General features: G+C 34.0%; 1 protein-coding gene and 1 pseudogene across 1 annotated transcript in view; both read right to left on the bottom strand.

Annotated features, from left to right (window-relative positions):
* Positions 1 to 4,500: 4,500 nt before the first annotated feature.
* On the bottom strand, positions 4,501 to 7,262 carry LOC139509025 (E3 SUMO-protein ligase ZBED1-like; annotated as a pseudogene).
* Positions 7,263 to 7,649: 387 nt separating this feature from the next.
* LOC139509024 (uncharacterized) overlaps positions 7,650 to 14,607 on the bottom strand; it is a 33,783-nt gene continuing 26,825 nt past the window's right edge. The window contains exon 7 of the mRNA XM_071296054.1: positions 7,650 to 8,764. Within this exon, the coding sequence (XP_071152155.1) occupies positions 8,754 to 8,764 (11 nt within the window). The 3' untranslated portion in view covers positions 7,650 to 8,753. The remainder of the gene's footprint in view (positions 8,765 to 14,607) is intronic.

A 14,607-nucleotide genomic window follows, 5' to 3' on the forward strand; every position in this document is an offset into this window, starting at 1 on the left:
ATTATGTTTCCTTCTATTTCTCTCATTGCATGAATTTGTTTTCATTTTAAGTCATGTTTAAAATTTATTGACTGTTTTACATTTTATTTAAAATTGTTAAAGACATTTTAATCTGTGGCTCTATGTGGATTCTGCATATTTTAAGTATTTGATTTTAACTGGGATCAATATAAAACGATTGGGATTTGAATCTCTCAGTATTTCTATGATACAACAGTAAATTTTCTACGTCGTGTCTCAAACTTTCACCTATAACTTTTGATTTACTCATCATAAAATTATTCTAAAAATTATGCAGGGAAGCTGATTTATTACTGATTTGCAAGATTAAATTTTCTTTCGCATAACAATAAAATCCTAATTTTAGAAAAATAATAAAGGCATGAGGGGTAGTTTTCTTGTGAAAAGAGGTCGTAAAAATGTCAAGAAACCTTCCAATAAACAATTGAAGTTATCGATGATTAACGAGCGGCGGAATACTAGAAATCAAGAAAATTGCGTAACTTTAACTGGTTAGTTTACCTGTTAAATTCCACACTACTATTATGAAATTTAACCTGGATAAAGCTCTTAATATTGGCTTTGTAACCATATAAAATTTATGCAGGTGAGAATATTTACAGTGTGATTTTAGTTTTACTGACGTGACCCCACTAACGGAAATTTACATCAAATTTTTGGGGTTCAAAAACTGAACTTTTCATTATATATTTTTGAACTAAATATTCAACTAAATTTAAAGAAAAATATATCATAGGATGCCTCGAAGTTTCCTCTTTTCAGTCATATAATTTTAAAGTATGAAATATTTTTGGGAAAAATAGAGTGTTCCCAAATTCACGCCTACCAATCTCTCTCATTCACCACCAAATGTGATGCAAAGAAATTAATGAGAGAGACACCCGGTGCTGAATGAGAGAGATAAATTTTAGATCAATTAGAGGTAAGTACGTAAATTAAGACCCCTTATTCAATTTGTTTTAAAAATCAGAGAATGCTATTCTGTGGCAAATTCATTTCTCTATACGTTGGTATTCATTGCTTGCATGTAAACACAAAACTGACAACGTAAGACGTTTTCTCCTACAAACATGTCAATGGAAATACAAGAAAAAAAGTCAAACAATTGTCCAGAAATCAATGTTAATCTAATCTTATCTTACCAATTTCACTGTTGTAGAAAGTTTACCAGCAAGGTATCACTACCATGTCATATCAAGTGTCAGACTCTATCCGTTTTCTCTCAATCATTCTTTGAAGTTAGTGGTGATGCATGAGAACTAGTGGTGATGCAGGAGAAAAGTGGTGGTGCATGAGAGGACAATAAATTTCTTTATGCTTATATCAAAGTGTTCGACAATTATCATGTGAAATGACTGTTTCAAGTTTCAGTTATTCATCAAAACCTGAAATTGTCTTTCTGGGGACCTTAATTATCATGTTTACCTGGTTCAGTCGACATTGCGAAAGCAATGCGATGTCTGCCTTTTTGATTTTCTCTATTTTCTGATAATAAAGTTACCATTTTCATGTAATTTATCAAAATAGAGGAAGATTACCAAGAGCAATTTTTGTCCGTCCCGCCTGCAACAAAAGTCATGAAGGCGAGACGTAGCGCTCCTTAATTTCGTCGTCGTCGTCGGCGTTGTGATGATCAACATCTGGTACACCCTGTGTTTAAATTCCTTTAAACATTAATAACTTAATCAAATCATTATGAAATCATTTGAAATTTAGACAGTGACTTTATGTTGAGGAGGCACTATCTATAACAATATTTTGAGAGAAAAAAAAGTTTTATTATTTTTTCTGAATTTTATTGGCAAATGGACAGTATGTTGCACATCATATTTTGTACACGCTATGGTTAAAAAAAATTTCAAACATCAATGACTTCATCAAATCTTAATCAAATCATTTGAAACTTGGATAGCAGCTTCTTCATGATCAAGAGATATAGCATGTTTCAAAACTAAATTTTGAGAAAAAAAAAAAGATTTTCTTTCTGAATTTCACTGGTAATTGGAATAAGTTTTTTGCACTTTACATTTAGGTTCAGTCTGTAGTTAAAGTTCTTTAAACATCGTTTACTTTATCGGCATGTCTCTTTGGAATTCCTTCTAAATTGGATCGAGGCACCTTTATGATCAAGAAATTGTACCTAAAAATATTTATCTATTTTTCCACAATGTACTGATAAATGGACTTAGGTTTGTTTTTTTTTTTAATTTTTTTTTTTTTGCATTTCACATTAAAGGGTAGTGTATTGTTAAAGTTTTTAATTATCAATATTTATATCAAACCTTCATGAAACTAACTGAAACTAGTACCAAAGCTTTTAGTGATAAAAGTACAGTGTTTTTATCAAAATTTAACAACAATATAGATTTTTCCAAAATTGATTGATAATAAGACTTATTTTTTGTCAATTTACATTCTGGTACAGTCTGTTGTAAATCTTTCCGTCATCAGAGACTCTTATTAAGTATTATGAGGTGGGGAACATTTTTCTTCAGGACAGTTTTTGAAGATCAACAAATTAAGAGTTACATGTTATCACTGATTCCATGGAACCTTAACGAATTTTTATAGTATGGATTTATTTTTCCAAAGGCCACATCTGTCTAACCCCTCGCATGCATATGCACCAGTTCAAAGGCAGGAAAATATTGGCCATGGGTACATTTAGTAGTTCTATTTTGTATGTTTGTTGATGTTGTGACAAACTAATGTGTTATACTGTTCGATATATATTTTTTTTAAATCTTGTCGGGGTCATTCAGAGCTTGATACCCTGTTGAAAAACTTGAGGTGACCACAGTGAATTTGTGTCTTGTATTATGACCGTTTTTTATTCATGCCTATGCCGTTCTAAGCCAAGTCACCATTCATGCAAAAGTTACCTTTATCAATGAGCAAATTTGAAAATACTGATCATATACACCATTGGAAAAATAAAACCATATTATAAAAAACACTCCAGGTATTCTTCCTCTATTTTTACAAATTGAGATGCAAATGGTAAAGTTATACCGAAAATAGAGAAAAATCAAAAAGGCAGACACCGCATTGCTTTTGCAATGTCGACTGATTCAGGTAAACATGATAATTAAGGTCTCCAGAAAGACGATTTCAGGTTTTGATGTATAACTGAAACTTGAAACAGTCATTTCACGTGATAGTATAGAGAAATGAATTTGCCACAGAATAGCATTCTCTGATTTTTAAAACAATTTGAGTAAGAGGTTTTAATTTACACACTTACCTCTAATTGATCTAAAATGTATCTCTCTCATTCAGCTCCGGATGTCTCTCTCATTAATTTCTTTGCATCACATTTGGTGGTGAATGAGAGAGATTGGTAGGCGTGAAATTGCGTCATGAAGTGAAAAATTCTGCGGTAGATTTCTATAAAAACAAAAATTACCCAACTTTTAGAGCAAAATTTCTGTACTTTGGAATAAAACTCTCTGTCAAAAAACTATATCATCCCATGCAGGAATCTTTTCTCTTTAAAATTTTCGGATTAATCAGATGAAGCATTTTTGAGTTACTGTACGACATTCAAGAAATATGGCATTTTTTTAAAAATCAAAGTCCCATAACTCTGGACACATCGCAAAATTGGAAAAAAAAAGGTAACCAGACATTACCAATTCCAGCCTAATTTTAAAATTTCAGTTCAATTGGATGAAGCATTTTTGAATTCATGAACGACATACAAGAATAAAGAGCTTGGCCGAGTGCACCATGATATGACCGCAATGATCGACAAGTGTTGACACACTTCTAAAGTGGACACAATAATATGTTTGACACAGTAATTTGCTGGACACAGAAATTTCATTAGTACTAAAAAGCACCACTTTGGCCCTTAATAGGTTGGAAAAACTGCAAGTCCTAGCTAAAATTCTCTGTTGGAAATTTCATAAGGACTCTAAAGAAAAAAAAAACCTTTGAAATTGGACGAGAAATAAAAAAGTTTGTTTTTTGGGATTGAGCACCACTTTGGCCCCAAATAGCTCGGAAACGGTACAAGCTACGTTAAATCCTTCGAGACTCTATCAGTGCAGAAGTTCATAAGGAAAACAATGAAAAAATCAAAATGAAAATAAGATGAAAAATAAAAATTTCATGAAAAAAAAAGAGAAGTCCGTTTTAGCCCCTTTTAGCTCTGAACCCTTAAGTCCTAGCTCAGATCTGTAAAAATTCACTTATTTTCTATGATACTCTTTGATCTCACCAATCTTAGTATTTACAATTACGTGTATTTCATTTCTCAAACAAAATCTTCATATTAAGTAGTGTTGTCAAATTGAACAATTATGCCTAACCGGTTAACCGAATAATCGTTCGACCGATTAACCGGTTAACCGGTAGTTACGTTGATGTTCAAAGTCTTATACAAAGTACTTCACGAATGACTGGTTTTATGATACAATAAATTGACATTTATCCCAGGGTATTATAACACAATAATGCAAACACTAACACAATTAGGATTTCAATATGTAATAAATTACAAAAAAAACAAATTTATAAGTATGTACATTTAGAAAGAACGAAAGAAGAGTTATTCACATTTTTCCTCGGGTACATAGTTTTTATTCAGGAATATTATCTGGTCGATCACAGAGGAAGATAGTCGATTTCTCAGTTTAGTAACAATGAGACCCGCGCATGAAAAGATTCGTTCTGACGGAACAGAGGTAGCAGGAATACTTAAATATTGTCTAGCTAACACAAAGAGTCTGGGGAATTTACAATTATTTTCTTTCCACCACTCGAGTGGGTTTGAATCTTGCACAGCACGCTCCTTGATGTATAAGGACATTTCCGATTCATCTTGAAAGGACGTATCTTCGTCGGTGTCAAACAAAAGAAAGTCCAAAGATCGTTGGACTCTTTGTTTCTTGGCTGGTTGCTTGTCAACTTCAGTTCCAAGGTTTTTTTATGACGTTTTAACTGCGGGCTTTAATGGCACATCGTCTAACTTGGACTCTAACATTTCAATGGCGACTTTTTTTTGTTCTGGGGAGAAAAAGTTAAGTGTTCTATGCCTCGGATCAAGTAAGGACGCTAAAGCATGCTGTGTAGATGCAGTTTCAATGTCATACGGTTTAAAGCAGGTGATGAGTTCTTCTGAAATACTTGCTTTCATTTTATGCGCAAGAGCACTATCCTCTTCAGAGTTTTTTAGGTGTTTTTTTAAGAGTCCGTTGACAATAGGAAGCATTACAGAGGCTGATACGTCCTTTTCCAGACACATGTATGTTGTAACATGAGACATTTGCTTCAATACTGCGGAAATTTCAACCAGATAATCCCACTCATGATCTTTGAGAAGCATATGTGTGTCACATTTCTTAGTAACAGTTGTATCTAGCATTACATCCGTAATAACTCTGCGTTGTTCACATAGGCGTTCAATCATTAGCTGAGTCGAATTCCATCTCGTAACTACGTCTTGTATAAGTTCGTTCTGTCTTAGTCCGAACAACTTTTGTCTTTTCCTCATTTCTGCAGTTATTGTAGTTGAATGCTTGAAATGTCCCACTAACTTACGAGCACGTGAAGTAAGTTTGGCAATAGCGGGTATTTCCAAGCATGGTTTAATGCAAAGCTGAATGGTATGACCAAAGCATCTCATATCGTCAAAGTCACATTTCTCTGATGCACAATTCATGTTCCTAGCATTGTCATGTACAGAACTCACAATTTTACCGTCCAATTCAAACTCTGAAATTGTAGATTTCAGTCGTTCAGCAAGATTTTCGCCTGTATGGCGTTCAGGCATTTCACGAGTAACAAGCACATTTGACTGTAAATTCCAGTCTTTGTCAACGTGATGTTCTGGACTGTTAAAAAGCTTTTTGTAGCATTCGATGTCCATGTATCAGAAGTAAGGGATACGCTGTCAATGAGATTTAACTCTTTAATCAAACTCTCTTTTTTGTCACTATATGACTTTTCTATTCTGGATTTTATAGTATTTCTAGACGGAATTTTAAATTCTGGAGCTATTATCGACATAAGTTTTGAAAATCCTTTTCCCTCAACAATGCGAATGGGTAGGTAATCCAATATAATCATATCCACTATTGAATTTGTTATTAGTTCAGATTGAGTAGACGAAAATCTTCTAGATTTGGGTGTCTGAACAAAGTCTAAAACCGATGACTGCTTAACTTTCTCAGGCGTTTCAGAAAAGTCATTGGGATGCTTTAACTTCAGATGATTCAGCATATTACTTGTACCACCAGTATAGACTAATTCCATTTCACATAGTTTGCATTTCACTATTTTGGAGTCAGCATTACGTTTAAAAAAAGACCAAGCCTTAGATGACGGAGGTGGCATATTTACATGTACGCACACACAATATAAAGTCAAAGTGAAGAAATAAACTAAATCGTAAAATTTATTCAGCATGTTCAGCTTACAACTGTTCAAAATAAACTTAATATGCTAATTATGTTTACATTATACTTGCCCGGAGCTGACAGACAAGTTGTCTATGTGCTAATTAAGTAATAAAATTTAAATGTTTTCAAGGTTAACAAGATTAATCAATAAACTGAACAATTGATCTGTCTAATCAAGTACCAATCAATTCGTACAATCATTTCACATTATTTACTAATGATTTCAGTACACATTTACATCAATTTTATTAAAATTTTAAAAAGGTCCGGTTAACCGGTAAGCGTTTTTGGTATTCGGTATTCGGTCGTTCGACCGGTTAACCGTTGACAACACTAATATTAAGTGATCAATGACTTGTTTGTAGAGCTTTTATTGCTGATCATTTTTGCAATTTTTAATTTTTTTTTTATCTATTAAAACTTATTAGATAATAGCCAAAAACATTAAAATTGGCCAAAAATAGTCTTTTATATGCAATAACCCCTATGCGGGGGCCATCCGACAATTTTAACTCAAAAGTAACTAAGGTAGATCTTGTCAATCTGAACATTTGTCACCCTGTCAGATTTTCTCAATCTGTTACAGTTTCCAAGATGGCAGTTAATATTTGCATTTTACCCCTATGTTCTATTTTTAGCCTTGGCAGCCATGTTGGTTGTCCGGCAGAAATGTCGTTCACAACATTTAAACTAGTTACCCTAAGGATGATTGTGGCCAAGTTTGGTTCCATTTTGGCTTGGCAGTTTCAGAGAAGAAGATCTTTGAAAAAGTTAAAGGACTGACGATGACAGACGACGACGGACGCCAAGTGATAGAAATAGCTCACTTGGCCCTTTAGGTCAGGTGAGCTTAAAACTAGAAATTTATATACCTATAAATTTGCTTCCATTTGGTCTCATCAGTCAGGGTAGGAATCAAATTCATGGTTTCAAGAAATATCTATATCATCTGACTTTCCCTGAGACCTTCCTGGTTCTAAAAGTTAGTACATAATTGTTAATGTACATAACTATTCCAAACTTGAGCTTTTAATTTTTTAAAAATCATCAATTTTTATTTTCATTTCAAAAATTGTATTCAGAGGATATTTAATATTTGACAACAAATAAAAATAAATAATTCTAAGTTTAATTTAAACTGAACCAGGAAAGTTTCGACCTGCCAGTTAAGCATTAGGACATGCAAGTATTTACATATATATATGAACATAAATACAATAAAAATTTGATGCCTGAAAACTGTAGAAGCAAGACAAAATACTCTACCAACTGAGGATTACCCCATACAATTTAGCTAATCTATTGGGAGTCCTCAAAACAAAATTATATACATAAAATAATATACAAAAAGGTGAGTTGACCAAAGAAATAAAAAACAATACCTTATACACAACAAACAAGCAAGTAAAATGTCATATGAAACAAGTATTAACTATTATATTAATTTTACACAGTATTTTCAGAAAATTTCCAAATCTTCAACTGTCCATGTTTTATGGGTGAACAGAACTTCAGCTGATAATGTGATTAAACTTTTGTCGTATACATCCTTTGTATAGTGTAATTCATTAGTTTGAAGTGCAGATTTTGAATATTCTATAGGAAAAGTATGATTTAAGGCGTATAATACAAGCATATCAATAACAATATAGACTAGCTACATCCCTTTTTGATATTTATCCCATGGCTTTTTTTCAAGATGCACTTTATATTTTCTTATCAAGTTAGTTATAAGAATAGAGGATGTGGTATGATTGTCAATGAGACAGTCATCTGGAAAGGTTCCAAGTACAAATAAAAATTTATCTACAGGTTACCGTACGGCTTTCAACAATGGACAAGAATCCACAACATAAAGTAAGCTGTAAAAAGCCCCTAAACAAGAAAATGTGACACAATTCAAGATAACAACAAACCTTTATAAATTTAGATTTACCTTTATAAATCAAGGCATCATGCATCCCCTGTAGGTCGATATTAACAGAGATTTTCATATACAATGCTATAAACCTCTTTATATAAGCAAAAGTAATACATGCATATAACTGCCAATAAGTGCACTCTAAATCTAAGACTACTTTTTAACTCATGTAATTTATATCAAAAGAGCAAAACCTAAGAAGATATAATTGTAACAGGATGCTGTTATAGATGTCCAAAGAAACACAAATTGAATTCTCCTTCAAATCAAAAACTATCTCCAGGGCCTGTATAATTCTAGAAATGCCCCTCAGGGCACTAACCTTGTATGATCAGTGAATGTGCCTTGCTAAAACATAGGGTAATCCATGATTACAAAGTTCGCCTCATCTGCAACATTCTTTGTACCTAAGACAAACCTATAAAACACAATAATTCATAAAAGTAAGAGCTTTACCTAAGGAGGGTCAACTATGCATGAAATGTAGGTCAAATTACATGATCCTAGACCATATAGTGACTGAGAAATGAACTCGACATAAACTTTAACCAAAGTCAATCAAGCATGAAATGTAGGTCAAATTGACCTATTTTGGTATGCATGCTGACAGGCTCCCAAAGTTACATCCCCACATCAAGTGACACGATCCTAGGTCATAAAGTATCCGAGAAATGAACTCGGATGTAAACTTTAACCAAAGTCAATAAAAGCATGAAATGTAGGTCAAATTGACCAATTTTGGTATGGATGTTGCAGGCTCCCAAAGTTACACTCCCACATCAAGTTATATGATCCTAGGCCACATAGTATCTAAGAAATGAACTTCGACGTAAACTTTAACCAAAGTCAATCAAGCATGAAATGTAGGTCAAATTGACCTATTTTGGTATGGATGCTGACAGGCTCGCAAAGTTACATCCCCACATCAAGTTACATGATCCTAGGCCACATAGTATCTGAGAAATGAACTCGGACGTAAACTTTAACCAAAGTCAATCAAGCATGAAATGGAGGTCAAATTGACCTATTTTGGTATTGATGCTGACAGGCTTGCAAAGTTACATCCCCACATCAAATTACATGATCCTAGGCCACATAGTATCTGAGAAATGAACTCGGACGTAAACTTTTAACCAAAGTTAATCAATGTGTACTTACATTTTTGATACTTACCAATCACTTGGTGTGAAAGTTGAAGGAGCCTTCCTTTTTCTCTTCCCAGTTTTGAGTGATACAACTTCTATTAATTCATTATTATTACAGGTTCAAGATAGGAATTAAATATTAAACAAGATGAACTGTGAGCTATTACTCACAAAAGTCTACCCCCGCTAACCATATCATTATAGGATCTGCAAGTTCGTAAACAGGAAGTAGAAGAGCAGCAGACCTGAAAACCACTTAAACAATACAGCACCCCAACCTGATACTTGATAACAAATATCTAATAGCTGTAATACATAGTAGTTGAGAAAAGTGTTACGAAAATTTTTCATTAATATCCCTGTCTAATTTATGTACTAAGTCCGTAAACAGGAAGTTGAAGAGCGACAGACCTGAAAACCGCTTACACAGTACAGCACCCCAACCTGATGCTTGATATCAAATATCAAATAGCTGTGATTCATAGTAGCAGAGAAAAGTCTTACGAAAATTTTTCATTAATACCCCTATGTCTAATATATGTACTAAGTCTGTAAACAGGAAGTAGAAGAGCGACAGACCTGAAAACCGTTTACATGGTACAGCACCCCAACCTGATGCTTGATACCAAATATCTAATAGCTGTGATACATAGTAGTTGAGAAAAGTGTTATGAAAATTTTTCATTAATACCCCTATGTCTAATATATGTACTAAGTCTGTAAACAGGAAGTAGATGAGCACCAGACCTGAAAACCACTTACACGGTACAGCACCCCAACCTGATGCTTGATACCAAATATCTAATAGCTGTAATACATAGTAGCTGAGAAAAGTGTTACAAAAAAGTGTTACGGATGGACTGACAGAGGACGGTGTTACGGCCAGAAATCGCCTTTAAATTGTAGCCAACAAAAGACACAAATCAATAGTAAAATTTAACAACATTTAATATACAAAAGTTTACAAAAGGTATTAAACAAATATTACTGTTAACTTAACTGTCAAAATATGAGTCCAATCTGTTATCTTTATCTGTATCCGGAAATCTTTCGGAATCCAATTTGAATATTACGTTCACTACTAATGTCACAATCCAGTATGATGTTGTCTTTAGAATAAAAGTGTCAATCCAAATGCTATGAATACTAATGTCTATCAATGTCTATGTCCAAGTTTAATTATGAGAGTTTAACTTTAGTGTCTGTATATATAGTGTTGTCATGGAAAATTCTAGAACACTCTATAATGGAACATTGTGGAAAATCCTGGAAAGTTTAAGGATCATTCTAGAAAGTTCCAATCATTCTGTGATTGTTCCAGTGATTCCTAAACTGCACAGTTATAAGATTATTTGGTAAACAACTATCAGGCCATACAACACAAATTAGGCCAACATAAATAAACATAATAATTACAATATCATAACACCTCCCCCCTTAAAAGAAGTTTTAGTGTAACAAAAACTTATCATGAATAATATGAACAAAAATACATAATATATACAAAGTGATTTAATAAGCTCTAGATAAAGCATCAGCTATTACATTATCTTTACCCTTAATATGTTTTACAATTACATCATATTCCTGTAACAATAAACTCCACCTAGTCAACCTCTGATTCTTGTTTCTCATTTTATGCATGAAGGTGAGAGGATTATGATCAGTATAAACAAGAATAGGATATACAGTGGGATTCAAATATACATCAAAATGTTGAAGTGCTGACAACATTGCAAAACACTCTTTTTCAATAGTTGAATAATTTTTCTGATGTTTATTTAATTTCTTAGAAAAATATGATATAGGTTTTTCAACATTATCATCTGTCTCTTGATATAAAACAGCTCCTATTCCTACATCGCTTGCATCAACGGCAAGTTTAAATTGTTTTTCAAAGTCTGGAGTAATCAGAACTGGACTATTAATTAAAAGTGATTTGCTATTTTCAAAAGCTTTTTGACAATTTCCGCTCCAGATAAATTTAGAATATTTCCGTAAAAGATGAGTCAATGGTTGAACAACAGTAGCAAAATTTGAACAAAATTTTCTGTAAAATCCAATCATGCCTAAATATCTCATAAGTTGTTTTCTATTTGTAGGAGGTGGAAATTTGGAAATAGCTTCCACTTTAGCCATAATAGGTTTTACTTGACCTTGGCCAACTGTATGCCCTAAATAATCAACAGTGGCCTGACAAAATTCACTTTTACCAAGATTAACAGTCAAATTTGATTTTGACAATCTATCAAAGGTATCATATAAATGTGTTAAATGCTGTTCCCAGCTATCACTACATACAATAAGATCATCAATATAAGCATAACAACGGTCTAAATCTTTTATAACATTATTGATCATTCTTTGAAATGTAGCTGGAGCACTTTTCATGCCAAATGGCATTACAGTATATTGAAATAAGCCATTTGGTGTAACAAAAGCTGATATTTCACGAGCTCTCTGTGTCAATGGAACTTGCCAATAACCTTTCAATAAATCAAATTTGCTCACAAATTTTGCTTGACCAATATTGTCAATACAATCGTCTATCCTTGGAATCGGATAGGAATCAGATTTTGAGACTGAATTTACTTTTCTGAAATCAGTCACGAAACGAAAAGTTTTATCTGGTTTTGGCACAAGGAGACAAGGAGAGCTCCATTCACTGTTACTCGGCTCAATAATATCATTGTCAAGCATATATTTAATTTCTTTTCTCATAACTTCAAGTTTGAGTGGATTGAGCCTGTAAGGATGTTGCTTAATTGGACAAGCATCTCCGACATCAACATCATGACAAACAGCAGTGGTTTTGTTTGGCACATCTGGAAAAAGATTTTTAAAAGAAAATACCAAAGTTTTTATTTCTTCTCTACGATCAAAAGACAGATGTGCAAGTTTTGAATCTAAATTTGACAAAATTTCTGAATTTTTCAATCTAACTGTCTCTTCCATAGTTTTACAACTAAAAATTGGTTCAATTACATCTGGTTTGTCATGATTGTTCTCAAATTTAACCATGCCTAAAGTGGCAACTGGTTTACTATCACATAGAACATTAGTACGCTCAAAATATGGTTTTAACATATTAATATGACACACTCTATTTTGTTTGCGCCGACCTGGAGTTTTTACAATATAATTCAAATCATTAATTTTACTCTCTATTGTATAAGGACCACAATATTTAGCCTGTAAAGGATGTCCAGGGACTGGCAAAAATACAAGTACCCTATCACCAGGCTCAAAAACTCTGTCCCTGGCATCTTTATCATACCATATTTTCATCTTGTTCTGTACATTTTTTAAGTTTTTCTGAGCAATTTGACAAGCAGTATACAATTTTTCTTTAAATCTAGATACATAGTCTAAAAGATTCAAGTCAGTATGTTCAGTAAGCCACTTTTCCTTAATCAATTTTAACGGTCCCCTTACAGTATGGCCAAATACCAACTCAAAGGGACTAAAACCAATGGATTCTTGAACAGCCTCTCGGACTGCAAAAAGTAGAAAGTGAACTCCATCATCCCAGTCTCTGTCAAATTGAAGACAAAAAGTTCTAATCATGTTCTTCAATGTCTGATGAAAACGTTCTAAGGCACCTTGAGATTCTGGATGGTACGCACTTGATCTATACTGAGCAATCCCTAACTGGTACACTACTTGCTGAAATAGACCTGACATGAAATTTGATCCCTGGTCGGACTGTATAGACTTAGGAAGTCCTACTAATGTGAAAAATTTGATAAGTGCTTTGACAATAGTAGGTGTCTTGATATTTCTTAGCGGAATAGCCTCAGGAAAGCGGGTAGATGTACACATGATTGTCAATAAATATGCAATTCCAGTCTTGGTCTTTGGTAAAGGTCCAACACAGTCAATTAGAACTCTGCTGAAAGGTTCGTCAAAGGCTGGAATAGGCAGAAGAGGTGCTGGTGGTATTTTCTGGTTAGGTTTACCAACAACCTGGCATATATGACATGATTTGCAGTATTCTGCAACATCATTTCTAAGTTTAGGCCAGTAAAAATGCTGCAAGATCTTAAGGCAAGTCTTCCTTATACCTAAGTGTCCAGCCAAGGGGGTGTCATGGGCAAGACCAATAATTTCTTGTCTATAAACTTTAGGCACCACCACTTGGTATATCACTCTCCATTCCTCCTCTGGGGTAGCATCAGGAGGCCTCCACTTCCTCATTAAAATACTGTCCTGATGGTAATAGCATTCGGCCACTTTGTCTGCTTCCTCCTGTGGTTGAGCCCTCTGGCTGAGCTGAAGAACCTCAGGGTCTTTATGTTGTTCTTCGAGTAAATTATTTCGGTCTAATGAATGGCTGTTCACATCTGGCCATGGCATAATAACATTTTTGTTAACACTAGGTGGTTTTATAATAGCCTTTTCTGAGTTACCAGGATCTTCAATATCAGCTATAAAAGTGTCAGAAAGGTCCATGTAATCAAACTTGTCTTCTTGCAAATTCTCATTTTGTTGTTTTCTAGCCATCGCCCTAGTAACAACACAAGCTGGATACAATTCAGCATCATCTTCAGGTGATTTAACATCCACCACCGGTTCACTGGTAACAATTGGTTCTGCAACCACTTTGTTCCTAGCTAGATCATTTCCTAGCAATAATGTAACACCCTCAACAGGGAGATTAGGACGAACACCCACAATAACTGGTCCAGTTATCAAATCTGACTTCAGATAAATACGATGGAGAGGAACATCTATACAACCCATCTCTACACCTTGTAACAAAACGGAGGCACCAACAGAAGTCTTCTCGGACAAAGGCAACACACCTTCTAACAATAAAGACTGAGAAGCTCCAGTGTCTCGTAAAATCTTAATAGGCTGAAGAGTGGTATCATCAACAATAGAAATAAACCCATCAGACATAAAGGGTTTATATTCCTCCATGTAATCACAAAAACTGGACTTAAAAGCCTGACGCGCAGGGCATTCCAATGTACTGGTAATATAAGGTGTCGTACAAGCACTGGTCTTCGGCTTATTATCTCGTTCATTCTTCTTCTGAAGTCTAAAACAATCAGCCATCAGGTGACCAATCTTCTTACAATAAGCACAAGTCAGTGACTTCTTCTCAAAAGTA

The sequence above is a fragment of the Mytilus edulis genome, unplaced genomic scaffold, assembly GCF_963676685.1.
Source record: "Mytilus edulis unplaced genomic scaffold, xbMytEdul2.2 SCAFFOLD_241, whole genome shotgun sequence".
Lineage (NCBI taxonomy): Eukaryota > Metazoa > Mollusca > Bivalvia > Mytilida > Mytilidae > Mytilus > Mytilus edulis.